The sequence below is a fragment of the Chiloscyllium punctatum genome, chromosome 2 (assembly GCF_047496795.1).
Source record: "Chiloscyllium punctatum isolate Juve2018m chromosome 2, sChiPun1.3, whole genome shotgun sequence".
NCBI classification, from domain to species: Eukaryota; Metazoa; Chordata; class Chondrichthyes; order Orectolobiformes; family Hemiscylliidae; genus Chiloscyllium; species Chiloscyllium punctatum.
Window position 1 is genome coordinate 101,618,763 of NC_092740.1, and position 27,978 is coordinate 101,646,740.

At 39.3% G+C, this 27,978-nt stretch overlaps 1 protein-coding gene across 5 annotated transcripts in view; it reads right to left on the reverse strand.

Moving 5' to 3' along the window:
* The window catches only part of ror2 (receptor tyrosine kinase-like orphan receptor 2), a 358,843-nt gene that overhangs the window by 12,750 nt on the left and 318,115 nt on the right, over positions 1 to 27,978 (reverse strand). For 4 of the 5 annotated variants that reach the window (XM_072586857.1, XM_072586843.1, XM_072586839.1 and 1 more), the window contains 4 exons: positions 26,547 to 26,583; positions 15,450 to 15,577; positions 12,608 to 12,922; positions 8,316 to 8,570 (listed from right to left, as the gene is read on the reverse strand). In XM_072586857.1, coding sequence (XP_072442958.1) covers positions 8,316 to 8,570; positions 12,608 to 12,922; positions 15,450 to 15,577; positions 26,547 to 26,583 — 735 coding nt within the window. The remainder of the gene's footprint in view (positions 1 to 8,315; positions 8,571 to 12,607; positions 12,923 to 15,449; positions 15,578 to 26,546; positions 26,584 to 27,978) is intronic. The other variant, XM_072586851.1, reaches the window with a different exon arrangement.

Genomic DNA, 27,978 nt, shown 5'->3' on the forward strand with positions numbered 1-27,978 from the left:
TCACCTCCCTCAATCTCCTTTCGATTTCCTAAGGTTCACTAAAGGTTCACCTATCATGGAAGTAATACTAACACGTTTTAAGATAGCAGCATCCAGGAATACACTCACATTCTTCATTTATGTATGCTTTTCAATATAACTGTTTTAGTGTTTCATCTTCAGTTAATTTCTCTGAGCTAATAATATCCACTGTGATCTCCACTTGTTCCTATTTTGTCCCAACTATTTGATCAAACATGACATCGGATAATTCTAATTCATCTTCCTTATCTGTATTCTTTGATTTCTCCTCCTATTTTAACTGGTGGCTTTCTGACCTTGTTATCACACAGACAGAAAATAAAACCCAGGATATACTTGCTGTAATTTCTCAGTTGCCTGATTTTCCACTGGCTTTTCAACCACAGTAGGCAGCACTCCTACTTGTGATCCAGCCATATTGTTAACAAGGCCAAATTGTATTTCTGGAGCTGAGAGTTCCTTCAGTACTCCTACAATCACTTCTCCACTTTTCACTGGACACTCCAACCTTACGCTACATCTAATCTAATCTAATCAAATCATAATGGAGAACTTCTCATTTCACCATGAATTCCATGCACTAGCACTCTTTCTCTTTCCTCTCCCTCTTTTTCCCTTCCTTCTTCTAGGGCCTTCCTCTCATTTTCCTCTGCTTTTAACCCTAATTCTAAATTTTTCATTTCCCTTTCACGTTCAGGGTGCAATTGAATTCTACCCATTTTCAACATTCTGATGGTGTTTCCAACAAATTAAATGTTGAGCTTTTACTGTAATTATCTCTCCTTTTCTCACAGAAGAAAGCAATCTCAAATCTAGATTAGATTAGATTCCCTACAGTTTGGAAACAGGCCCTTCGGCCCAACCAGTCCACACAGACCCTCCGAAGAGTAATCCACCCAGACCCATTTCCCTCTAACTAATGCGTCCAACACTATGGGCAATTTAGAATGGCCAAACCTAATTCACCTAACCTGCACATGTTGGACTGTGGGAGGAAACCGGAGCACCCAGAGGAAACCCACACAGAAACGGGGGGAATGTGCAAACTCCACACAGTTACCTGAGGCTGGAATCAAACCTGGATCCCTGGTGCTGTGAGGCAGCAGTACTAACCACTGAGCCACCTCCAGCTTGATTGCCAATTCCAACAGCAAGGTCTTGCTCACCTTTTGTAAGATTATCAGACAAGAGGGAACAACATCCAAAGTGAGATTTCAAAAGAAAGTTAGAGGAATTCTTTACTGAAGCTTGCAACTCCCCTGGACTCACACATCTTGTAATTTCTACAGCTAAAACAAACTCGAAAAAAACTGAACTGAGAGAACTGGCAACTCCCCTTCCATTGTTTAACTAGATTCCTTGGTGCCTCTGCCTTTATGACCTCTCTTCAAAAATACCAAGGATAAATAACCTTTTTAAAGTGTCAGCACTGTTATATGATTACAGCTACAAGGTTTAAAAGACATTTTGACTTGTACACGGATAGGAAAGTTTTAGAGGGATTTGGGCCAAATACAGACAAATGGGACTAGTTCAGTTTAGGAAACCTGGTTGGTATGGATAGGTTGGGCTGAAAGGTCTGTTTCCATGCTGTATAACTCTATGATAAAATCAAATATGTCAACTTTCTGGCATGACTCACATATTGAGCCTGCAAGTGCTGGATCTGAGTTGAGTCAGGTGCAGAGCAGGAAATACTGGGAGGACATTAGGAGTCTTGGAAAGCTTTTGCATAATGATGCATTTTTCAGCAACCAATGTATTACATTAACAAAGATGTCTTGTACAAATTGTTGTAATATCTTTCTCCCTTTTATTCCAGTCTGTTATGGCGACCTCCAGTGGTAAATAAGATATTCAAGCATAAATCAGGGCTTTATAAGTCAGAGATGCCAACCTGTTCATGTGAGGGGCCATATTTCACTTTCTTCTCACACATGAGGCAAGTGAGCAACTTTCAGAAAGATAAGGCATCATATATTTTTCTGGCAATTAACCTATACAACATAAATGGTGCATTCTTATGAACAAGCTTCAAATGTGAATGGATTAGTTTCCTGTAATTATATTGAACACTGATTTAATGGGCTGTCATTGTAAACACTGCACATTATTATGGTGGGAGATTCCTCAATAATCCAACAATACTAACATTTGTTTATCATGCATCTGATTACCTACAGAGAAAATCAGTGGATACAATCAACTTCCTAATTGTGCCCTTCCCAATGCCAGCAAACACCCTCATAATTTCATCCCTCTGCATTCTAAAATCCAGCAGACCTGTCTTCCAACAACATTCTTGGCAGGTAGCTACTCCCGTAGAATCTGTCTCTCTTGCCCCAGCAGGCAAAACTTCTGTCCTGCCTCCCACGAGTATTCAGGCATTGAAATAATTGCATGGAGGCAGCTGTCCCATCACCAAGTCACCCCATATTTATTAGTGCACAGTACCCTGGCTGGGGCCAGTCAGCTTGGAGTCAATCCTCAACTGAGGAAAATCTAATCTGGTCATACTGGTCAGCCAAAACTTTCCTGTTTGATCCAGATTAATAACCCCAACCAAGAACCTCATAGTTAACCAGGCCCACCTGGTTCCAATCACTACAGACATGAGTCTGAAAGGTTCAAACTATTTTCAGAAAGTAGACTTCTTTTTGGCCCATTGTCACTTCTGGGCCGACTGTTCAAAATCCAGTGTATTGATTCTGAAACCTGATGGAGCTGTGGTGTTGATCTGCCTGAAGATGAAGATGAATGAATTAACTAAGAAATATTTAATCATTCAATCGTGTTTCCAGGTTTTGGCTGCAAAGTTTTTAGTTCTGAAAATGACTTTCACATGTAAGAAACTGTCGATCAGCTCAGGTCTAAGGCTAGGCACTCTTACACATCTTGTCATTGCTAGTTTCCAGTCACAGAATTATTTTCCCCATGGGTTTGTTGCTGATAGGATTACTAAACAGATCAACAACAAATCCGGGAAAGACAAAGCCTGTTTCTACTCATCTGTTACTTCTACTTACCTTTATCTGGCTGGACTCTCTTCCATGGGACAGAAATGGTGTGATATTATTAATGACTTATAATCAAGTTCCATTCAGTGATTGAATTTCAGGTGTTTTTCTCCTTGTTCGGTATCATTTTAGGATTTTAAAGCAAGACTGTTTGGTCCATTAAACCTGCACTTTGGTGGGGATTTTTTAGCTTTGGGCTTTGGATTACTAGTCCAGTGACATTACCACCACACCATTGTCTCCCCTAATTTCTATCAGAAGTGGCATTAATCCTGTTGCTGAATGATTGATTGCTGGAGACCACCTGATTATTCAATTTGAAAAAAGATCCATATTTTCTGCTCTTATCCTTAGCCAATTTCATATCCATGTTACTTAAACTCCATGAGCTTTATTCTGCTACAAATAAAGGGCACAATTCTTCAGAGTGCTTGGGACCAGAGTACCAACAGTGTACATAGAACATAGAACAATACAGCACAGAACATTTGTCATAGTTTAAGCACCTATCCAATTGCTGCTTTAAGGTCACCAATAATTCTGACTCTGCCACTCCCACAGGCAGTGCATTCCATGCCCCCACCACTCTCTAGGTAAAGAACCTACCCCTGACATCCCCCCCTATCTTCCACCCTTCACCTTAAATTTATGTCCCTTTGTAACACTCTGTTGTACCCGGGGAAAAAGTCTGACTGTCTATTCTATCTATTCCCCTGATCATCTTATAAACCTCTATCAAGTCACCCCTCATCCTTCACCGTGCCAATGAGAAAAGGCCTAGCACTCTCAACCTATCCTCGTCCGACCTATTCTCCATTCCAGGCAACATCCTGGTAAATCTCCTCTGCACCCTCTCCAAAGCTTCCACATCTTTCCTAAAATGAGGCGACCAGAACTGCACACAGTACTCCAAATGTGGCCTTACCAAGGTACTATACAGCTGCAACATTACCTCACGACTGTTGAATTCAATCCCTCTGCTAATGAACGCTAATACACCATAGGCCTTCTTACAAGCTCTATCCACCTGAGTGGCAACTTTCAAAGATCTATGAACGTAGACCCCAAGATCCCTCTGCTCCTCCACTTTACTAAGAACCCTACCGTTAACCCTGTATTCTGCATTCTTATCTGCCCTTCCAAAATGGGCAACCTCACACTTGACAGGGTTGAACTCCATCTGCCACTCCTCAGCCCAGCTCTGCATCATATCTAAGTCCCTTTGCAGCCGACAACAGCCCTCCTCACTATCCACAACTCCACCAATCTTCGTATCGTCTGCAAATTTACTGACCCACCCTTCGACTCCCTCTTCCAAGTCATTAGTAAAAATGACAAAAGCAGAGGACCTAGAACTGATCCCTGCGGAACTCCACTTGTAACTGGGCTCCAGGCTGAATATTTACCATCTACCACCACTCTCTGACTTCGACCGGTTAGCCAGTTCTCTATCCAACTGGCCATACTTCCCACTATCCCATGCCTCCGGACTTTCCGCATAAGCCTACCATGGGGAACCTTATCAAATGCCTTACTAAAATCCATGTACACTACATCCACTGCTCTACCTTCATCCACATGTGTATATGCATATAAGTCATTGAGGGTAGCAGGGCGTGTTGAGAGTGTTTAATAAAGCATACATAAACCTAGGATTTATTTATAAAGCAAGAGCTTATAGATTAGATTACTTACAGCGTGGAAACAGGCCCTTTGGCCCAACAAGTCCACACCAACCCGCCGAAGCACACCCATTCCCCTACACCTAACACTATGGGCAATTTAGTCATAGCCAATTTCACCTAACCTGTACATTTTTGGACTGTGGGAGGAAACCAGAGCACCCGGAGGAAACCCACGCAGACACGGGGAGGATGTGCAAACTCCCCACAGTCAGTCGCCTGAGGCGGGAATTGAACCCGGGTCTTTGGTGCTGTGAGGCAGCTGTGCTAACCACTGTGCCACCGTGCCGCCCAAACTACTTATGTCAAACTACTATAGGGCACTATTTTGGTTTCAGCTGGGGTATTGCATCCAGTTCTTGGTGTCATACTTGGGAAAGATGTGAAAGCAGTGGAAAGAGTGCAGAAAAGATGCATGAGAATAGTTCCATGTATAAGGAACTTGAGTTACGAAACTGGATTGTAGAAGATGGAATTCTTTTTCTTGGAGAAGACTGAGAGGAAATCTAATGGATATATTCAAAATCATGATGAGTCTAGGCAGAAATTATTCCTACACATGAAAAGTTAAAAACCACACAACACCAGGTTATAGTCCAGCAAGTTTATTTGGAAGTACTAGCTTTCAGAGCGTTACTCCTTCAGCAACCTGATGAAGAAAGCTAGCACTTCCAAATAAACCCGCTGGACTTTAACCTGGTGTTGTGTGATTTTTAACTTTGTCCACCTCAGTCCAACCCTGGCACCTCCAGATGATGGCTACACATGAAAGGATCAAGAAGGAAAGGGCACAAATAAAGTAATTGGTTAAAACAAAACAAGCAACATGAGGAAAATCTTTTTCACACATCATACTTGAGCCAAATGCTTTTAATGCATAGAAATGAATCTTTCTTCAGTCAAGCATTTTTATGCTGAATTGCACCTTTTTTAAAAAACCTATTCTCCGCCTTCCAAATGCTCTACAATGTAACATGCTTCTCTTCTTCCTCAGATGCATATCAAGCACTGTTTCCTTACTGATTGACTGAAAACTCATTGATCAGGAATGTTCCCTTGCACACTTTCAGGAATCCCACCTACCTTCTCCCTAGCCCCAGCACCCCCATTTATTTCTCATCCCCCCTCTGTCCCCTTCCCCAGTCCTGATGAATGGGTCCTGCCCGAAATGCCAACTCTCCTGCTCCTTGGACGCTGCCTGACCTGTGCTTTTTCCAGCGCCACACTTTATATCGACTCACACTTTTAGGAATCTCCTCTCCCCATCTTTGTTATTTAAACTATTATCATTCCCAGTCCAAATTGAGTTAATTGTACTCCCCCATTGTCACACTACAGTTCTTGCATCTTCCTATAATTTACCATTAAATTTGATTCTTTATTTTGGTTCAAGTTCCTGTCTGCATTCTCAGGTGGACATAAAATACGCCATAGAACCATTGTGAAGAAATTCAATTCTTTGGTGTTCTTGATGCCAATATTTATCCCTCAATTAATATCATCAAAACAGATCACCTGATTGTTATCACATTGCTGTTGTGTGAACTTAATATACTGAAATCGACCACTACATTTCTTGCATTACAACTGTAAACACACTTGAAGCTGCTTATTTTTCTGTGAAGCACTTTCAGATAGAGTTCTGAAAGCTGCACTTTTGCTATAGCTTTTCATCAGGTGGTTGTGGAGTATTAGATTGTAAGACACAGAATTTATAGCAAAAGTTGACAGTGTGATGCACCTGAAATAATTTATTGAAAAAGACCTGGATTGTTTGTTAAGTCTCCCATCTTTGAGAATGACCATGTTCTTTTCAGTTCTTTCATATGTGAATCCCAGAAATTTTTTGAAGTTACATTCTTAAGTGAACTTTAACAATAGGTGTCATGTCAGCTCAGATAATACATTGAAGGAGAGAGATGCCCGGTATGAGGCTGCCTGTGCCCCAATGTTCAGATTGATTCTATTTCTAAAAAAGGGATTTTCAGAATCTTACATGGATTCATGCAGTTTGAGCAAAATAAAACATCCTACCAGGTGTTCTGGTTTCCCCCATCAGTTCAAAAATGTGCAGCATAAGTGGGTTTGCCATGTTAAACTGTCCATAGTGTCCAGGGATGTGCAGGCTATGTGGATTAACTGTAGTAAAACAGGGTTACAGGGATAGGATAACGGGCTGGGTTTTGCTGGAATGCTGTTTTATAGAGATGTACAGCACGGAAACAGACTCTTTGGTCCAACTCATCTATGATGACTAGATATCCCAACCCAATCTAGTCCCATCTGCCCAGCACCTGGCCCATATCCCTCCAAACCCTTACTATTAATATCCATCCAGACGCCTTTTACATGTTACATTGTTCTAGCCTCCACCACTTTCTCTGGCAGCCCATTCCATACACGGACTACCCTCTGCGTGAAAAAGTTGCCTCTTTGGTCTCTTTTATCTTCTTTCAAATCTACAGACCCAGAAAATAGCACTGTATTATGCCTCTACAAAGCACTGTTCCAGATTAAATTAATACTTATGGCTTATAGTTTAAGTTTAATCAAGAGACATATCTCAATAAAACATATAATAAAAAAGAACCCACTCTACTCACTACTGCAGACTTACTGTAAAGGCCACACTTAAAATATCCACTTATTTGTTTCTGTGCTTTAACCTCTCCCAAACAGGTTCCTCCAAGTTTAGTTGTGAATTTCACTGTTTGTTAATTTTCCCAGATGCACTCCAATGTCCAGCGATACATGAATTCAAACAGAAAAGGCAGTAACTGTGCAGGTTCACTGCTCTGTCAGTTAGCAAAGTGGGTTTCTTTCTCTCTCTCTCTCCTGCACTGACCTCACCATATGCTGCCTTTGTCTGTTTCTCTCCCTTTTAAAAGTGCTGTTGTTAAGACTTTTTTCTCTCCAAAGTTCCAAAACAATGCAATAGCATGTAAAACAGTAACTGCTCCTCCTGGAATTCGAGGAAATTACCTCCAACACCTATGATGGACTGAACGGCCTCTTTTGCATTGTAGGGATTCCATGACTCTATGATGTAGGCCATCAGGCTCTACAGATTTACTGGACTTTGGGCACATAAATTTTTAAATCATATTTTCTCTGCTGATATTAATTTCCTTATATCTTCAACTGTGAATACAGGCATAAAAATCTAGAGTTGGCATTAAATAATCCTCGATCAAGATTAGCATTATCTGGGTGCAGAATAAGATTCCCATTGTCAGCCCAGGCCTTACAACTGTATTTTCTATTGAACCTATTTGCTATTTTCCACTCTCCTTTATTAGAAGTCTTGACTTCCCTTATCAATAATTTTCAAATTAGAAGCAGTTCTGCACTATTCCTCATGCTTATTTTAATCTCATTGATCAAGATTGATGTCAAACCAAATTGAAAAGGGGAGGATCGGTAGAATGCTGAAAAAAAACTATCACATTGCCTCAATATTGTTATGTTCTAATTACATGCAATTACTGAATTCACTAATACATTGCAACATACTTAACGCAATACCAGATCATCAAAACCCCAACATATGGTGTTACACTGTATGATATGTTATAATGAAGCTGTTAAAGCTTACGGCAGGCAGGAATATCACAGAGTTCAAGACGAGCTTCGCTCTGCGTGTAGCACCATGGTCCATCCATTTGTCCACCTGGATTTCGACAGTAAGCATGGCCACCTCCAAGTTCTGGATACTCCAAACTGTTAAACTGATGAGTGTGAGGATATTGGGAATTCCACAACTGGCACTTGTATCCTGATTTGGTCACGCTGACTGTTCCTCTGTAATCTGCTCCACTGCCATTGTAGCATTGATGATCTGTATAGCCAACTTAAACAATGATATTCTTAGCATATAGGACATACAAGTCTATATTGCATTGAAAGCTCAGAACCTCTATCCATAAGACAATAAGATATCGGAGCAGAATTTGACCATTTCAACCATCGAGTCTGATCCCCTCCATTCAATCATGGCCAATATATTTGTCAACCCCATTTTCCTGCCTTCTTCCTGTAATCATGTTTATTCATGCAATTAATGCTGATTCTTCTGTTACATATTCTTCAATCGCACCCAATCTTCAGTCTTGCTTGAATTTATTCTTTGTCCAATTTCATCTATTTATTTAAATCAATTAAAATATTTAATTTAATGGCAATAATAAACTTACATTTTCATGGAAACTACTAATGTCATAGAAACATTGCAATTTATAAATAATTGGCATGCTAGCTTTAAGAGTGTCATCTTTAATAATCTTTGATTGCTGGTTTATAACATTAGAAATGTAAAATCATAATTATTTCTAAAAAATGAAGGGAAACAAGTGCTGTCTAATTTGGAAGGTGCTATTTTCACCCACAGGATATTGGCCGTACTGTCTCATGGGCTTAATACTACTTGTTAGCACTCTGATTTCTGGTAAATGATATACCTATTATTTAATTTAATCCATGCTACACAGCCTACTGGGGAGGTCATCTGTGATCTGTTAATTATGACAAATTGGTGTGAGGAGACATACCTTCCACAGTGGAGATTTGGATTCCTGATATGCTATAAGATACTTAATTATTACATTCACACAACACCTACAGAGTCATCTCACTTCATGTAATACTTGCTGCAACATCTAACATCTAATTCCCACCTTCACCAGGGTATTAAGACCAATGAACTGTGAGGGTGATTTCTGCCTGGACATAATCAGAATCGTAGATGTATTTTCCATATATTTGTTACAAAAAAAGTAAGATACGTTAGAAAACTCAATCAATTTTATATTTGGAAGAAATATTTAAATCATTTCCCAAATATATAACCTGAAATACAAATTGTGGGAATAAATAACACCTGCATTGAGGAGTGACTTTGATCTTTATGAACATTACTTCAATTCTCATCATTTTAGAAAGATTTAGGATTTCCAGTACAGAAACCAGCAAAAGCTAGTGCACAGATTCAAAATATAATTTTGATGGTGAGCTTTACCTCAATAGTCCGAGAATACAAAAAGGTGCAAAATACATTTCAGTTACATAAAGCTTTGGTTAAACATCATTTTGAGTACTATGATCAATTTGAGTGCCACACCTTATGAGGACAAGTTGTACAGACAACAAAAACTAAATGTTGAAACAATTCTAAATCGAGCAGCATCTGCTATAAGAGAAGCAGAGAAAGCAATGAATGCAGTTTACCATATTGGAAGGGAGTATGATAAAGGCAGGGTTGATGTTTTGAGAAATGTCTTCGGTTTATGCTGTTGAAGAGATTGAGGGTGCACAGGGAGGAAGGCAGAACAAAAGGAAAGACTTGGGATAGCTTTTAGAAATGATTAAACAACATAAGATATGGCAGGAATAGAACAAGAAGCAAGATAAGGTGTTGGTTCCATAGAGTAGTGGATAGCATATCTACTTTACACTCACAACATCCTGGGTTTGAGTCCCAGTGGAGCCACTGCCCTTTTGGGTGGCTCAATGGCTAGGACTGCTGCCTCATAACGCTTGGGACTTGGGTTCAATTCTACCCTTGGGTGATAGTCTGTGTGGAGTTTGCACATTCTGCACATGTCTCCATGTATTTCCTCCAGGTACTCCAGTTCCCTTCCACAATCCAAAAATGTATAGGTTAGATGAACTGGCCATGCTAAATTATCCAGTGATGTGCAGGCTAGGTAGATTAGTAATGGGTTACAGAGTAATGGGGAATGGGTCTGGATGGGATGCTTTTCAGAGGGTTGGTGTGGATTTGACGGGCTGAATGGCCTGTATCCACACTGTAGGGAATTCTATGAGTGGTAGTATTTGCAAGAAAGAAGCAAAGCATTGATCCATAGTGTTTTCTTTTATCTTTCTTCTTTCATGGGATGTAGGCATTGCTGGTCAGGCCAGTCAGCTTTGCCCATTCCTAAAGTCCTTGAGATGAGTGGCCCGCTATGGTCACACCAGAGGGTAGTTAAGAGTCATCCACTTTGCTGCAGGTTTGAAGTCACATGTATCAGGTAAAGATTGCAGAATAGCATTAGTAACCCAGTTGGAGTGTTTACTACAATTGATGATAGTTTTATGGTAAAAGAGATTAGTTTTAAATTTCAGATTTATTTCATGAATTCGAAGACTGCTGCTGTGGTGGGATTTGAATCCATGTGAACAAAACATCAATCTGGACTTTGGATTACTGATCTAGTGACATTGCCATTACACTACCTTCACCCACAGTGTTAATACCAGGATGAAGTAAAGCTCTGTTTGAAAGCAAATATATGATATTTGCTTTCAGATATGTGAAAGATATATGATAAAGACTGGCTGTTGGGGGGAAATGGAGGACAAAGTTTATGATCTAAAACTGTGAACTGTATAGAAGCCTGTAAAGTGCCTAATCAGAAGCTGTTGCTCCAACTTACATTGAGTTTCACTGGAACACTGCAACGGATTGAGGAAACAAATGTGAGTATGACAGCAAGGTGGTGAATCAAAATAACAAAGCAATTAAAAGGTTGCTGTCATGCTTGAGTCCTGACTATAGGTGTTTCACAAAGCATCAAGTCAATGTGTGTTTAGTCTCACCAATATAGAGGAAAGCAACAAATGCAGTATACTACAGTGGAAAAAGTAAATTGTTGCTTTACCTGGGGAAACTTTTCAGGACCTTGGTCAATGAGAAGAGAAGTGGAAGGCAGGTGTTAGATGTTGCGACAGGAAAAGATGTTGGGTGATTGAGTAGGCCAGGGTATCCCAGAAGAAACAGTCCCTTTAGAATGCTGACAGGAGAGGAGGAAACATGTTTAATAGTGGCATTGTGGTGGAAATGGCAAAGGATGATCTTTTTAAATCTGGAGGCTACTGAAGTGAAAAAGGGGATCTGTATCACAGGTTGGTATAGCAACACTTGTATTAATTTGAAAGTTGAAGATTTAGGTGATGTAAATGAGGTGCATAGTAGAGTAGATGAAGAGAAATTATTTCTCTGGTGGGGAAATCCAGAACACAGGTGCACACTTGAAAACATTAGCACAATTTTTCCAAGAGGGAAGTGTGGATTAATGTCTTCACATAATGGAGAGTGGAAATCAAGAACACTCGACTCCAAAAGCTGTTGAGTCTAGTTTTATTGAAAATGTATAAAATAAACAAAAGATTTTTTTTAAAGGTGTGATGTTATGGTATCAAGGCCATCAGATGGAATTAAAGTGCAGATCTGCTATTGTCTAACTGAGTGAAGGAACGGGCTCAATTGATTGAATGGACTACAGCTGTTCCCATTTTCCTATAGCAGCAACTTGCAGTCAAATGTATGTATCACATTTTAAATAAAATATAGCAGTCTTTTGACATGGAGCCAAAATATCTGAAAATGAAAATGACTTTATCAACTATATTCATGAAAGATCTGACTTTTGATGCAACATTTGAGATGACACAATTGGACTCTGAATTAACTAATCTAACTATTGCTAATTAATTATTTATTATCAATTATAAGTTATGTACTTTGAGAAACACAAATGCATCCTGATTAAGCAGGTTATTAGATGGTATAACGTTACTCTTCTAAGACTGTTGATATTGTCGAAACATAAATGGACTTGGTGTGGATGTGTGGGGGAGTAAGGGGTGGTGATTGAGTGTGGAGCTGTCAGGAACATTTGCTACTTTACAAGCCTAGAAAGCTCTGCTTCCTGACATTTGAAAGTGCTGCCTACCATATTTAATTAGTAATTTGAAGTAGCTCAGAGCTAGTGTTCCAATGCTCTGAACATTTAGTTATCTGAAGGACGATATTTTAAATGAGAGTGCAAGAGGAGACTGATGACTGATGGGATTAGTTAAAACGAACCAGATCTTTTTCATACTTACATCTGTTAATCCTATCCACAGGAATTCCAATTCTCATGCAGCTTGCAGCCTCTGGGCTTTCCGGCAGTGGCAGATCCTCACAGTTTGGCAACTGAAGCTGCATAAGAATGAGTGGGTTTGATCTTGCGATAATGTATTCTGTTCTACACAGATCATTTTCCAAAACTTCGCATTCATCTCGGCATAATTCCCGTGGTTTGGGATGACGGGAATTGTCATCGCAGAGGGGGAACACGAAGTGACAAAAAGATGGAATGGCAAATTGTGAGCACTGATCTGAGAGATGGGTGGAAGTACCAATCATAGTAAATGCAGCTGAAATGAAAAGCACAATAGTTGATTTATAAATCATTACTATATAAAACAAATATTTATCAGAGGCACTATTACAATAAATCACTTGTCCCAGTTTTATACATTCCTTACTTAATTTGATTAAAATAATTCTAGCTACAACTTATATTTTAAGTAATTAATGTGTATAATTTTAACCTTCAAATTGAAAATTTTAATGACGCACCAAAATATGTGGAAAATGTTTGGGATTTAGTTTTAAAACCCAGAGTTCTTTAATGAATATTAAAAGAAAGCATAAAGCACACACCTGCATATACAGGATTTTATTTTTACATATTACAGTTTAACATGTGTTCCACCCAATGGAATTCTTAGTTAAAATATAAATAGTGACTTTGAAGTTGAATACAAAATTGGCTGAGTATCACTATTTGTTTTTCAAATTGTTCTATTTTATTAATGTTAGAAACCTTAACACCAATGATCTTAAGTTACAATTCATTTTGTTTTGACACCACAGATTTTGTTTTGATCCTGGCAGAAAGTAAAATAAAAATTATTTTACAGCAAACTAGCTCTGAATTCTTACCTACCTTTGTTGAAAATTTGCATGGTAGGTGCATATTACAAACATATCAATTCTATTGAAATGTACTGCAATATAATCCACCACTTCTACCTAAGAGATTCAGTAGCTTCATGTTCAGCAACTTTAGATTTTTGTTCTCTGAAATGCTACAATTCCACACATTTAAGTTTAATTTCTGCATTCTTTTTGTCACAAACAACCTAAATATCTACTGAACAGAAATTACTTCACTTTGCCACATGGGGTCTCTATACCACAAGAAGCAAACATGAAATTTGACAAGATACAAGGGCCCCTTTATTCATTCTGGCTGTGAACTTGAAAATCCTACACATTTGTAAATTTCAAATATGGGAAGTTGAATAAATCAAGAAAACAACATCTTTAATAAACTTATTGAAGAAAAGTAATCTGAGAATGCTGGAAATATTTAGAACTTCAGGAAGTATTTGAGGATAGAGGAATAAGGGAATAAGGTTAACATCTTAGATCAGTGTATGACCTGATTTCCAGTATCTGTAGTAGTTTGCTTTTGTAAAATTAATTTGAAATTAGAAGGAAAACTCTCAATGAGCTACATGTCTCAATTAAGAATTAACTTGGAATCCTACATCATTACACATATTTGAAATATATTTCCCTGGTATTAATTTAAGGGTTCTCAGTCAGCTCAAATGGTGACAAATAAAGTTCTGCATCTTCACAAATATTGCAGCAGCAATGAGAGTAATGGCAGTTATAGTGATGCTGCAGTATCATTAGTAAATTCTCACTCAAAAGCTACAGACTGGGGAGGATGTGCAGGGATAACGTGATACTGGCAGAGAAGAAAAATTACTGTAGAAATAGAAATTAATGAAAGACTGAAACAAAGAAAGGAAATAAAGTAAAGAAAGACAATTACATTTTATCTATTAATTGTATAAAGCAATTTCAGACATAATGGGAACAAATGAAAAGCTGAGGTTATGCAAACATTAAATCTCCTTATAGGTCAGAAAATCTGGCTTGAGTAGGCACCTTGTAATTGTATTAACTTCAAAGCAAAAATTAGATATTTTAGGACTCCTCCAAACAGTTTATTGTTTGTGAACATGAATCATATTTTTTCAGAATTTTGATGGGTAAATGTGATGCAACAATCATATACATAATAGTATATTTTTCTTGTCAGTGTACTGCAAAAATAATATTTGACTTTGACAATAACAATACACACAACAACAGATTGGCAGCCTGTTTCACACTATGCTCTTTTTTTTAAAAGAATGACATTAAAAAGTGAAAAAAAAGCAACTGTTAATTTGCTTTTGTTTTAATCTCGCCCATGGTTGCCTCATGCAGCACACAAACATGTTTGTTGCAAATGCAGGAATCAATAGTTTAGTCACAGAAAATTGCACAATCTACACTGAAAAAGAGAGAGATACTGCTCTTGATCAAAATCTTAGTAGACAGAAAGTCAAATCCAGAGACAGATATTATCACAAGGATACAGCATGTATAGCTACAAGAGGTAAACACAAAACTTGGGTAATTCTGATGGTGTTTTGTGTGAACTTTTAAATTGGGAAGCTCATCTTCAAAGAACCAAAGATTAAAGGAACATTTACTTTATGAGCTGGCACTAATAAAGGAGTGTTGGATTTGTTTTAAAATAGATTACCAAGACCTCCTAACATAATTTAATTGCATTTAAACAACCAATAATTGTTTGGTGCTTAAAGAATAATTATGAAAAAACGTTGACTCTTTCTTTGAACATGTTGAAACTCAGTTTCTGTGGCATGCATAATCATATAAATATACATTTAAAATATTAAAACAAACAATTTGTCTAAAATATTCAAATGACACAACGAGGAGGTTGTCATGCAAAACCAAATGGAATTTTTAAAAAGACTTTGTTCCCTTTTCAGTAAGAATAGTACAAACATTTATTGCTCTTCTGCCTACCAGTAATACGGTTTTCAATTTCTCCCTGCATTTGGAGAGAATCCACATAAATGCTTTGATTTCCAATGAATCGAGCACATGCAATTCCTCTGTATGGCTGACAGAATCCATCTTCATTGTCTTCATCACTGCAAAGGCATAATTGAACTTGCTGCAGTTAAAACCTACCATGTTCGGGATATCAAAAAGATAAATGACTGGATTTATTTTTGTCTTACTGTATCTGGTTTTGGGCATCTTTGAGAGCAACACACCCCTGCCCCACCAGTGAGACATATTGCCAGATTAAACAGTTAACTGACAGTCCTCTTGACCAGTTAATCCTGGGGCAGAGATTTCCTAATCCTACCTGAAGCCACTGAAGTCAAAAGCTGCAGCCAATGTGAGCAGCAACGATCTGTGAAAGTTTTAAGCTGCGCGCTAAGTAGCAGTGCCGAAGACTTACACCAGAGAAAAAATATGAGTTAATTTGGGGAAGAGGAGGAATTTACAGGTTAGTGTCATTGGGAGTGGGGAGTCAAAGGCAAGGACAGGGGTGTGGCTTTCTCAGTTGTGGACTCAGAAAAAATGTACATGTTGGTGGAAAAGAGAGCTGAATTAAAGCTGTTTTTACTCCATACAAGAACAATGCTAGGTTGCAATTCTTAATGTGAGGGTCGTGCATAGCCAGCTATAAGCAGAGAAACCCACATGTTACTGAGGCTTCCTGTGAGCCACAATTAACAAAAATGGCATGCCTATTTTCAGTTTGCACAGTTTGTTTAAGACCTGTGTGTCAATAACTAACAGTGCAGCACATATGCAGTGTAAATTGAAAACAATTTTAGTAATGTTATTACTGAGAGCCAAAATTCATATAAGCCACTAGTATAATAGTGATCAAATGTGTGCAAAATCAAGGATGTGGTTTCTCCCCTTGAGGTTTACTGAATGTCAGTCATTTATGAGAGGATATTGTCATTTGTCAGATAGAAGATGATATGAAAAATATCAAATTAGTTCCAAACCTGGGCATTTCCTAGAGGTAACTGTATTTGAGGTAGAAAGGGAACAGCAAAATGTAAATAAAAAGTATCAATTGTATAATCTTGTGACCGTTATTACTAATTTTGAAGTACCTCAGAAAAATGTTTCACACTTATCAGGAACAACTTTTGGGAAGATTCAAGGTCAATATTAAGCTACACAAATACAAAGAGAAAATGCTGGAAGTTGCACAACATATCATCATCATCATAATATCATCATAAAATGGAAATGGCATAAATCTAGAGAGTGTCTCTAAAAGTTTCTGGTTTTGTTTCAGATTTCTACATCTGGACATCAACAGAAGGAGTCCAGAATCCCTTAAACTGTGGGCAGAAATAATTGGGAACTTCTCATTTCCATTCTTGGCTTTTGTGGGCTAATGATAAGATTTGGGTACTGAACTTGAAACCCACACTCCTGATCTGCACAGCTCTTTTGCAGAAAGTTGGCATCTCAGCAAATTCTGACCCATCATTAATTTTCCTGTAGCCACGCCAGCTTCTCCACAAGTTATGATGCTCGGGATAAATTTCTTCGAGAAGGATTGATTAAATGAATTTGTTTGCACAGATTAGATTAACTGATTTTTTTTTCTTAACATCTCTATGCAATTATAATGTTATTTTTCTTCGATCTCTTTGTCAAAGTTTCAATTGATTATTTGCTTAGGGGAGTCAAGTCTAGAAAAGTGATTATTGTTGATAGGAAGACCGGTTTGCAGAAAATTCTGAACGGACGTTATTTTCGAAGCAGTCTCATGCAAACCATTGTGCTGTTGAGGTCATTGGTTCTGTATATAAACTGGAACAGAAGTTCTCAAGGGCCATGGAGAGGTCCCAGGATTGGGTACATGAGGTTTCCTAAATTAGCATGAGGTCACAAAGATGGCATAGAAAGTGACAAATGGATGATGGGGTGTGAGGGGTAAAGACTTAAAATGTGACAAAACTACTGGGATAAACTGTCAGAAGATAAAAGTGAGTCTTTTGACCAATCCACATAAGCACCTTGTGGTCACTTATGTTTTGCTTCTGGGGTGACAGGTCAAACATCTTCCTTCACTTCCCTGGAGCAAACATTGAACTACCTGTCTCAATAGCAAAAAGCTGAACCCTAGTATTTGCAATTTTTCTTCTAATTTGTTCAGAGATTATGGACAATGTCTCAAAGCATGATTAATTCCTCATTCCTTGTTGCCTTTCAAAGGATGTAGGCCTTGTGGTGATACCACTCTTGCTAACATATACCAATCCAGCAACAATGATGAAGCTATGACACATTATAAGTCAGGATGATGTGACTGAAGCATAAAATTTATGGATGATGGTATTCCCATCATCTTACTACTTCCTTTCATATTTGGCGTCAGTGGTTCTCGGGCTGGGAAGCATTTTTTGAACTAAGCACGTGAGTTGCTGTAGTTCACTGGATAGGAAGTACACGCCATTTCAGCAGTGGTGACATCTAAGAAAATTGCTTTGAGCTGACCCAGGTTAAATGGTTAATCATAAGTCTGACAAGCCCTGTAGAAAGATGACTGAGACACTTCCAGGCATCAAGAAGTGAACTAATCATCACCCAATACTCTGGTGCTATCCTGCTCCTGTAGCCTTAATGTGGATATGGTTGTCTCACTTTGTCAAAAAAAATTAATCATGCAGTGAAACAAAGTGCCATGAAAATCTGGGGCCATCTCCACGCGCATCTAAGGAGCAGTCGGATGGCTGGAAACTATAAATAATGATGTAGTTGGAAAATGCAAATGCAACTTTAAAATTTAGTGAACCACTTTTAGAAAATAAACTTCATCTTGTTTTTATTTTCATGAAGGTTATATCTGCGATTTAACACTATGATAATTACATACAGGGAAACAAAATACCAGAACAGGTGACAATAAAGCTTTCAATCTGCACAATCACCAGGGTCACTGACCTAACAGCACTGGCACCTCCACATCATGGCAACTACAGTATATAAGACTTTGGCCATGTTTGGAGTACTGTGCCCAGTTCTGGTTACTGCACTATAGGAAGGACGTGGAGGTTTTGGAGAGGGTGTAAAAGAGGATGTTGCCTGGATTGGAGTTGTTATGGACCAGACCAGACCCCTCTCAAAATAGTTTAAGAAGGTAGCCAATATAGTAATATCACAAACATATCCCTTGGCAAAAAGATAAAATTCAGACACAGATTCTTACAGGCAGTTCTCTAATCCAGAAAGAAACAAGATCAAGAGAGATTTCAGAGAAAGTAGAAGTTAGGAATCATTTACTGAAGCTCCAACTCTGAGACCCAATCAGGTCCTGACTGCTACAGCTAAAAAAACTGGAAAGCCTGATCTGTGAGAACTGGCCGCTCCCCTTTTGTTATTACAACTTTAAAAAAAAAATAAAATCTAAAGGACTCCTAAATTATTGACTTAAGCCGCCTTCAGTAGCCACTTCGGCACCTCTGCCTTTGCAATCTCTCTTCAAAAAAAAACCCAGAACAAAATAACCTCTTTAAAGTGACAGCATTGTCACAGAGTGTATTAGCTATAAGGAGAGACAAAGTTGGATTGTTTTCATTAAAGCTTTGGAGACTGAGGGGTGGCCAGATGGAAGTATATAAAATGATGAGCGCCATGGTATGGTATAGAGGTGGACATTCGGAGTCTCTTTCGCAGGATGGAAATATCAAAGGACATTGACTACTGCAGAAAATGCAGAGTATTTACACAAAACATAAACTATTTGACTGGGTTAACAGAAACAAACTTCAAAAGGTCACCTGACCAAGTTTGTAGGTAAAAAATTACTGGTTTTGAATTCAATCATAGAGATTCTTTCACAAGGGCAACGGCATTTACCCTCTCTTTCGAGTCTCTTAAAACCTTGTCAGCAAATTTTGTGGATTGAAAACCCACAAGAAGAGATCAGTATTCAAAGTTTAAGAGCCTTATAAGGCAAAGCCTGAACCTATGCCTCTGTCTCCAGGCAAAGAGAATTCAACCATCCATAACTGATCTTGGAAGAAACTTCAATGTTAACAGTTTGTATGGATTTGGAACATCTGTAATTCTTTTTCCCTGAATTTAACTCTTACTTGGTCAAAATACTTTTAAGATAATAGTGTGAAAGTTTAATATGTTCTCCTGAGGCTTGGAGGTTATGTGTGCAGTGTGTGCATTAATATCTTTTGCTAAAAATCTTCACTTGATTCAGTTTTTCTTTCCAAAACACTTGTTATTTATTTGTTAATTTAAGGGACTTGGTTGACTTGTTTATAAAAGCCTAAAGTTCTGAGGAAGGGTCAATGGACCTGAAACGTTAACTCTGATTTCTCTCCACAGAAGCTGCCAGACCTGCTGAGCTTTTCCAGCAATTTCGGTTTTTATTTCTGATTTACAGCATCCACAGTTCCTTTGGGTTTTATTTAGTATTTAGCTCACTGGTGCACCTCTCTAAGCACGCCGACTTTAAAGAAGTTCTGTTCCTCTCTGACAGGATTTCCATTTCAATCTTTTTTTTTCCACTGTCATTAATTTCACTGTCACACCTGGTGTTTGACCAAGTATCCATCCCTGACCTGCCTCAGTGATGTTCAATTCTCCTAGTGAGTCTTTCCAGCTCTAATGGTGGCCAAGATCATAGACCGCCTACAACCAGCTGCTCAAGCTGTAGCAATGCCAGTTACTTTCCCCTCAGCCACTTTTGTTGTCTACAAGGTAGAGGGGATCAACACTGAAATCCAGCTGGAGGATTTCAACTGAAGGGTGACAGGCAGAGGATCAGTTTACTCAATACATCTGTGCAGTAGCCTTCTGCTAACTGTGCCTCTTTTCCAGGAATTCCCAATTGCCACCAAAGAGTTTGCCATTGGATAAAAACTGGCGATGTGGTATAGGTACAAGAGGACAATAGATTGAGGGTGAAAATGAGTTTTATCTATTCAGAAAGCGTTGTGAGATACCTGGAGAGAAAGGAATTAGTTGATCTGGAAAGTATGTTGTGATATGCAGGAGAATGTACTGTGAGGCTTAATGCCTGGCAGTATCACACGACTCACACATCATACCCTCCTGAGATCCAGGAACCACAGCGAATCATCTCTAGGTTAGAGTGACCAAACATCTACTGCTGACTTCCTTGATCACTTGCAACTATTCTTGCTTGATCGGAGATGTAGTTCTCTTCCTCTCACCCTTGAGAGAGCTCACCTTTCTGCTGCTTTCCAGATCACCTTGCAGGACCTGGGGCAGAGACAGGCCGTCTTCCCTGTACTCCTCTCCATTCCTGTGGCTGATGTAGCCTGGACAATCCAAATTCTAGTGTACCATGGTGTGCTCCTTTATTATTTGAAATCCTTGCTGTGACGGAATGGACAAGCCATCCTCTGGTTGGGAAACCTAGAGTTGGCAGATAACTGGATTAGAGCTGAAAATGTGTTGCTGGAAAAGCGCAGCAGGTCAGGCAGCATCCAAGGACCAGGAGAAACATTGATTCTCCTGCTCCTTGGATGCTGTCTGACCTGCTGCGCTTTTCCAGCAACACATTTTCAACTCTTAGATTAGATTACTTACAGTGTGGAAACAGGCCCTTTGGCCCAACAAGTCCACACCGACCCGCCGAAGCGTAACCCACCCAGACCCATTCCCCTACATTTACCCCTTCATCTAACACTATGGGCAATTTAGCATGGCCAATTCACCTAACCTGATCTCCAGCATCTGCAGTCCTCACTTTCTCCTAGGATAACTGGATTACTCTGCTAAAGGGCTAGTGGTGAGCTGTTCAGGGAGTTGTGTTCCAAACATGAACAAGTCCTTGATGCAACAGTGAAGATCAAGTACAGGTGGAAATTTTCTAGTGAATGGCAGAACCCTTAGGAGTGCTAATATGCAGAAGGATCTGGGTGTGCAGGTCCACAGTTAATGAAGGTGGCAGCACAGGTTTGTAAGGTAGTAAAAAAAGGATGCTTGCCTTCATTGGAAGGGGCATTGAATATAAGGATAGACAAGTTATGCTCCAGCTTTATAGAATTTTAGTTAGGCCACAGTTGGAATATTGTGTACAGCTCCAGTCACAACACTACCAGAAGGATGTGGATGCTTTGGAGAGGTTACAGAAACGTTTTACCAGGATGTTGCCTGGTATGGGGGATTTTAGCTATGAAGAGAGGTTGGTATTTGTTTTCACTGGAATGCAGGATTTTGAGGGGTGACCTGATAGAGCTTTATAAGGTTGTGAATGGCATGGATAGAGTGGAAAGCATGAGGCTTTTCCCAGGATGGAAGGTTCAATTACTAGGGGAAATTGAGGACTGCAGATGTTGGAGAGTCAGAGTTGACAAAGCATGGCGCTGGAAAAAACACAGCAGGTCAGGCAGCAAGGAGGAGCAAGAGAGTCGGGTATAATCGTTCTTCAGTCCTGACTGACCTGCTGTGCTTTTTCCCGTGCCATGCTTTAACAACTCAATTATTAGGAGACATAAGTTCAAGGTGCAGGGGTGGGGGTGGAGTTTAAAAGAAATGTGCAAGGTAAGTTCTTCACACAAATGGTGGTGAGTGCCTGAAATGTGTTGCCAGAGGAGGTGGTGGAAGCAGACACAAGAGCAGCATTCAAGAAACACCTGGACAAATGCTTGAATAGGAAGGAAATTGAGAGATAGGGATACTGTAAGTGAAAACCGTTTTAGTATGGAAAGGCAAAATGTGTTGGCACAAGCTTAGAGGGCTAAAGTGCCCGTTCCTGTGCTGTATTGTTCTTTGATACTGAAGTTGGTAAGATCCAGAACTCAAGAAGACAGTTCATTATCAGCTTCTCAAGAGCAACTTGAGGTGGGAAAAAAGTGCTGACCTTACTCGGACACTCACATCTCATGAGTTAATAAGATGGACAGGAAGGACAGTTCAAGAGGGTGGTGCCAAGTTGGAGGGTTGGACCTGGGATGAGGTGGGGGGAGGGGAGATGAGGAAACTGGTGAAGTTGGCATTGATGCCATGTTGTTGAAGGGTCAAAGGTCCCAAACTCTAGCAAACACTCCTGCCAGGACATTGGTTCCAATTTTGCCCAGGTGCAGACAATCTGGTTTGTGCTATACTGGTTCTACCTTCCTTTGAATTAGTTCCAATGTCCCAGCAATTTCAATCCCTCCCTCTTGCACCATCGTCTAGCACATCATATTAGTTATCCTGCCATTTTCACTCCAACAAGCATGTAGCATTGGTAGCAGTCCTACTTTTTAGTTTAATTTCTAACTCCCTAAATTCAGCTTGTAGGACCTCACCTTGTTTTTTATCTGTTTGTTGATGCCTATGTACACCCTGTTCACCCTTCCCTTCCAGAATATCTGCATCTGCTCTAAGACATCCTCGACCCTTGCACCAGCGAGGTAACATACCATCTGGTATTCTAGGAGGAAGTGAGGACTGCAGAAGCTGGAGATCAGAGTTCAAAAGTGCGGCACTGGAAAGGCACAGCAGGTCAGGCAGCATCCGAGGAGCAGGAGAGTTAATGTTTCAGGCATAAGTCCTTCATCAGAAATGTGTATTCTAGTTTGCAGCTGCAGAAATGCCTATCTTTTCCCTGACAATTGAATCCGCTATCACTGTAGCTCTGCCCTTGTTCCTGCCTCCTGTGCAGCAGACCTAGACACAGTGCCATGAACCAGGCTGCTGCCACCTTCCCCTGGTGAGCCATCTCCCCAAAAGTATCCAAAATCTGTTTTGGAGAAAGGTGACTATAGGGGACCCCTGCACCACCTTCCTACTCTTCCTCTGTCTGGTACTCACCCATTCACTATCTTTCTCAGTAATTTTTATCTGCAACTTACTGAATGTTCTATCCACAATTTCCTTAGCCTTACAGCTGCTCTAAAATGAATCCTGTTGCAGCTCCAGAGCCATCACACGCTCAAAATGGAGCTGTAGCTGGACAAATATCCTACATGTGAAGGAGTCAGGGACATTGGAAGGATCTCTGAATTCCCGTATTGCGCAGGAGAAGCACAACATGGCTCTGGGGTCTCCTGCCATGACATACCCTCCATGTTAACTTAACAAGAAGAGCAGCAAGGCCAAGATAAAATAAGAGAATAGAAAAACTAATCACCAGCCACTCATTAACCTGCTGGCTGTCACATCACAGTTCAATTTCCTTCTCCTTCATATCTCCAGCAGCTCCAGTAGTTTACTCCCCCAAGACTGCTGTTCCTCTTGACTCATTTTGCCTAGGTCTTGATCTCCTGACTCCACTCCTCAAACTCCTCCCCTAAATGTCCGTATTTAGCTTAACTGTCAGCACTTCACCCTTGAGGCCTAATTTTTATTTATATATACACCCTTGACCTGTTCTACTATACTCAACTTGTCCCAGAATCCAGTACAGTTACTTGTCACTGGCACCCACTGTTTGATGCTGTTGCTCTTGTTCTTGCTCGAGCATCAAGTCCTCCTCGATCCTCTTCACAGATATCGTGAGTGAGCTTCTCATTAGTGCCCACGGTTATCTCTTCCATACAGTTTTTAAAATAGGTGGATACAAATTGGTCCAGTGCAGTGGTCTTATTATCTTATCTTAGATTGATTAATTTTGCATATTACTCTTCTTTGTAAGTACAACTTTATCATTTATAATCTCATCTTCCAATCTTTTGTTCACCTTGTCTGCCTCTCTCAAGCCTATATTATTCAAACATAGCACACAATACTCGAAACAAGACCCACAAATTTGTCGGTATTCATTACACTCATTTGCATTCAGTTTTTTCGAAGTATAAAAAGAAGCATTCTGACGCTTCCCAATGAGCTTTTCTATGAGTCCCACAAACTGTAAAGGTCTGAATGTTTACACATCCACTCTTCTTCCCTTTATTTTAAATTCTATTATTCAAAAGGTACTTATATTCAACCTTATGTTTTTCTTTCCTACACTGAAACTTAACTACCACTTACTTGTTTTGGCTGCTAGCTTATCTACATCCTCCTGTCACAATTTTCATTCACTCTAATTAGGCGTCAGCAGCAATTTCAATAAAATTCTCTCAATTCCCAAAACCCAATCATCAACATGTTCAAAAAGACAAAAATTAATTTTGGGAAATGGGAAATGCAATGAGAAAGGGGAATGTAAATTTAGTTTGATTTGCATAGTTATTTTCTTGTAACAAGTTGTTATTTCTTTGACATAGTTTTTCAATGTTTCTGTGTTTGTTTATGTAGGATTGCCTGGAGCGAAGTATATAAAAGCTGTTAACATTGTTTCTATAAGTGGTTGTGGTTAAATGACAGCTTTGAGAAGATAAGTGATCAAGGTATTTCAAAAAGAATATTAAATGGATTTTCAGTATATCCCTGACTTAAGATCGGGGCTGCACTGTGACCTATGACTGTTCTGAGCTGCTGTGAACCAACAAGGATTGGGTCCAACTCCAGCGGAGCTACAGCTGATGTGGGGGAGGATTTGGAATTCCCAATTTTGAATGATTTTGTGCACAATAGATACTTGGAGAAGGGTACAGAGGATGTATTGATAGCAGTGAAAGGTGTGTGCAAGATCGTGAGGGTATAGTGGATGCATGGAGCTTAGCGCATGGGAAAAATGGAGGTTACATGGTGGGGCAATATGGGAGATATGAAAAGACTCAGAGGGGGAATAGAGGATAAAAAATGGCATGGAGTAAAGTGAGGACTTGAGGGCGTTATAGTAATGATTATGTCTGTGCCAAGATATACCACTAAATGGCAGATAGTCTTCAAGCCTGCCTAACTTTCCACTTGCCAATCTCTATTACCATTTTGATTTGACTGTCTGTCTGTCTGTCTCTCTCTCTCTCATATACACACACTCTCAGTCAGAGGCCTTTTAATGGACAGTTTTGCAAAATTAGGATAGTTTGTGCTTTACATTTCCTTCAGGAAAATCCAGTTCCACTTCCTTAAGAATATCTCTCTTATTTTGTCCCTCCCCAACCTTCATGAAAAATTATTTCCATGAATTTCCATTTGTGTCATTCCAGTGTTAATGCACAAGAGCTCCAAAACCACCCCAAAGTATAAACATGGAAAAATTAGGAAATACAGGCGGCCACATTCAACGATTGCTCAATATAAATGGGGAAATGAATCATGTTTCAGGAGTCATAAATTCACACCACAAAGTATCGCTATTTCAACTAGAAACTGAAAATGTATTCTTATAATAAAGTTAATTTTGGCAAGTTGTATGAATACATGTTATCTTTTCCTTCCTTGCAGAGCTGAATTAAATGTGAATGAAGCAAAATCTTTGTTTCAGCCTTAGTTCACTGCAGTTGCCATGCTTCCAGATTTGAAAACTATCAAACCACCAAATATCATTTTGCACTTTGAGGGCACCAAGTGCACTGGACAAGGTCTTTGTATTGAAAGAATAAACCTAACACTTTGAAGGTTTAAGAATTTCTTTCAGAATATTTTTGCTCTGAGAAAAACATGTTCACTCAACCACACAAAAAATGCTATTCCCAACGTCAGACTATATCTCCATTTTAACAAGTGTCAACGCCAATTGAGTATATTGAAAATAAATCCAGTGCAGCCAACTTATAATTAGAGTTCATTCAAATTAAAACTAGAAGTCAATAATCAAACTATTTTGTTACTTCCTCAAACTATTTGGACAATTTTTCCTTAAAATACATTTTCCATAATATTAAAAGTGAATAATTTTGGATAAAAGAATTAGGTGCAAACCTATATTATACTGTATTATGGTACTAAACAGTTTCTAATACATGTACAAATATTGAGGATGGAACAGAAGACCAGCATGTAGGAATTCTAGCCTACTGCATCTGGAATTCTTTGTAATGATAAATTCGCAATCTGATTTGCACCATCTTGGCAATGTGCCACTTTTAAAGATAATGTGATTTCATTCCACATGCCCACATTCCCAATCTATACATCACAATACTTTTTGGAAATATTCTAAATAAAAAGGGGAGAAAATTCTTTTGTTCTCAAAAAAAATTCTATAATATGCTCTGACATGGTCTGTAGATCTGCAAAACGTTTCTTGCAATAGGCATCAGCAGTGTTACTTACTGTGAACTGTGATGTGGACTATGAGTTGGAGACTGACCTAGAAAAAAAGATTAGAACAAAGTTGATACCTGATGTGTTGAAATATTGGACAAATTAGTAATCAATGCCAATTTTATATTTTATCTCAAAAATATTCATCTTCCAGATATCCCCTAAGATATTCCCTTCAACTGTAGAATGATAGTCCAGATTCTGCAGTCAGTGGAAAACCTTATATTTACCCAAAGAATTTCTGTATGCCCTTCACTGCAACGCACAGTAGTTAAAGTAGTGATATTGACTACGTGACCCATGGATCACTTGCTACCCAAACTTCTCCTTCTAGCAGCACAGCTGCTGCCTCTGTCCAGTTCACTGCCTCATTGACTTGCTACCCCTGTTCTGCTGAACGCTTGTCACTCTTACCCAAAACCCTCCCATCTACCACTTCTTTCACAGTTGCTATGAGATGATGGCAACTGGGAGGGTTGGCAAAAGGAAGGAAATATAAGTTATAAAATAGATATTACAGCAAACCAACTGAATTCTGCAGCTTGCAGATGCACGGCACACTAATTAATGGGCAGAATTGGATTATTTCACACACACAGCACATGGGAGTCCTTAAAGGCAAGTTTCTTATGCAGCACATATCATCTGGATATTATCAGATCTTGTTGCATGTGGACATGGATCATTTCATTTTATGTGTTATGAAGGGGACTAAATACTGTGCAATCATTGGAGAACATCCCAACTTTCGACTTACTGATAGGGAGCCTTTAATAATGATTTTCCTCTATTTTGAATATTATAGTTGTTTAGGGTGGTACGGTTGCTCAGTGGTTAGCACTGCTGCCTCACATGCCAGGGACCAAGGTTCAATTCAAGCCTCGGTCGGCTGTCTGTGTAGTGTTTGCACGTTCTCTCGTGTCTGCGTGGGTATCCTCTGGGTCCTCTGGTTTTGTCCCCCATCACAAAGATGTGCATGTTGGGTGGATTGGCTATGTTAAATTGCCCAAAGTGTTGAGGGTGTACATTAGGTGCATTAGTCAGGGGTTAATGTAGATAGAGTAATAGGGTAGAGGAATGGGTCTGGGTGGGTTACTCTTCGGAGGGTTTGTGTGGACTTGTTGGGCCAAATGGCCTGTTTCCACATTGTAGGGCTTCTATGATCTATGAGAATGGAAACCCCTTCAGTTCAACTAGTCCATGCTGAACATAATCCCAAACTAAACTAGTCCCACCTGCCTGCTCTTGGCCCATATCCTTCCAAAACTTTCCTATTCATTTATTCATCCAAATTTCTTTTAAACAACAGAACAAGAGAATATGGATGAATAATGCAACATAGTCACAGAGAATACCATTCATGATTCTGGTAAGGGCCATTTTAGTTCTTCAGGCAATCTGAAAACTGAATTTTAACTGTCAAACTGTAGGTAGTGCTACA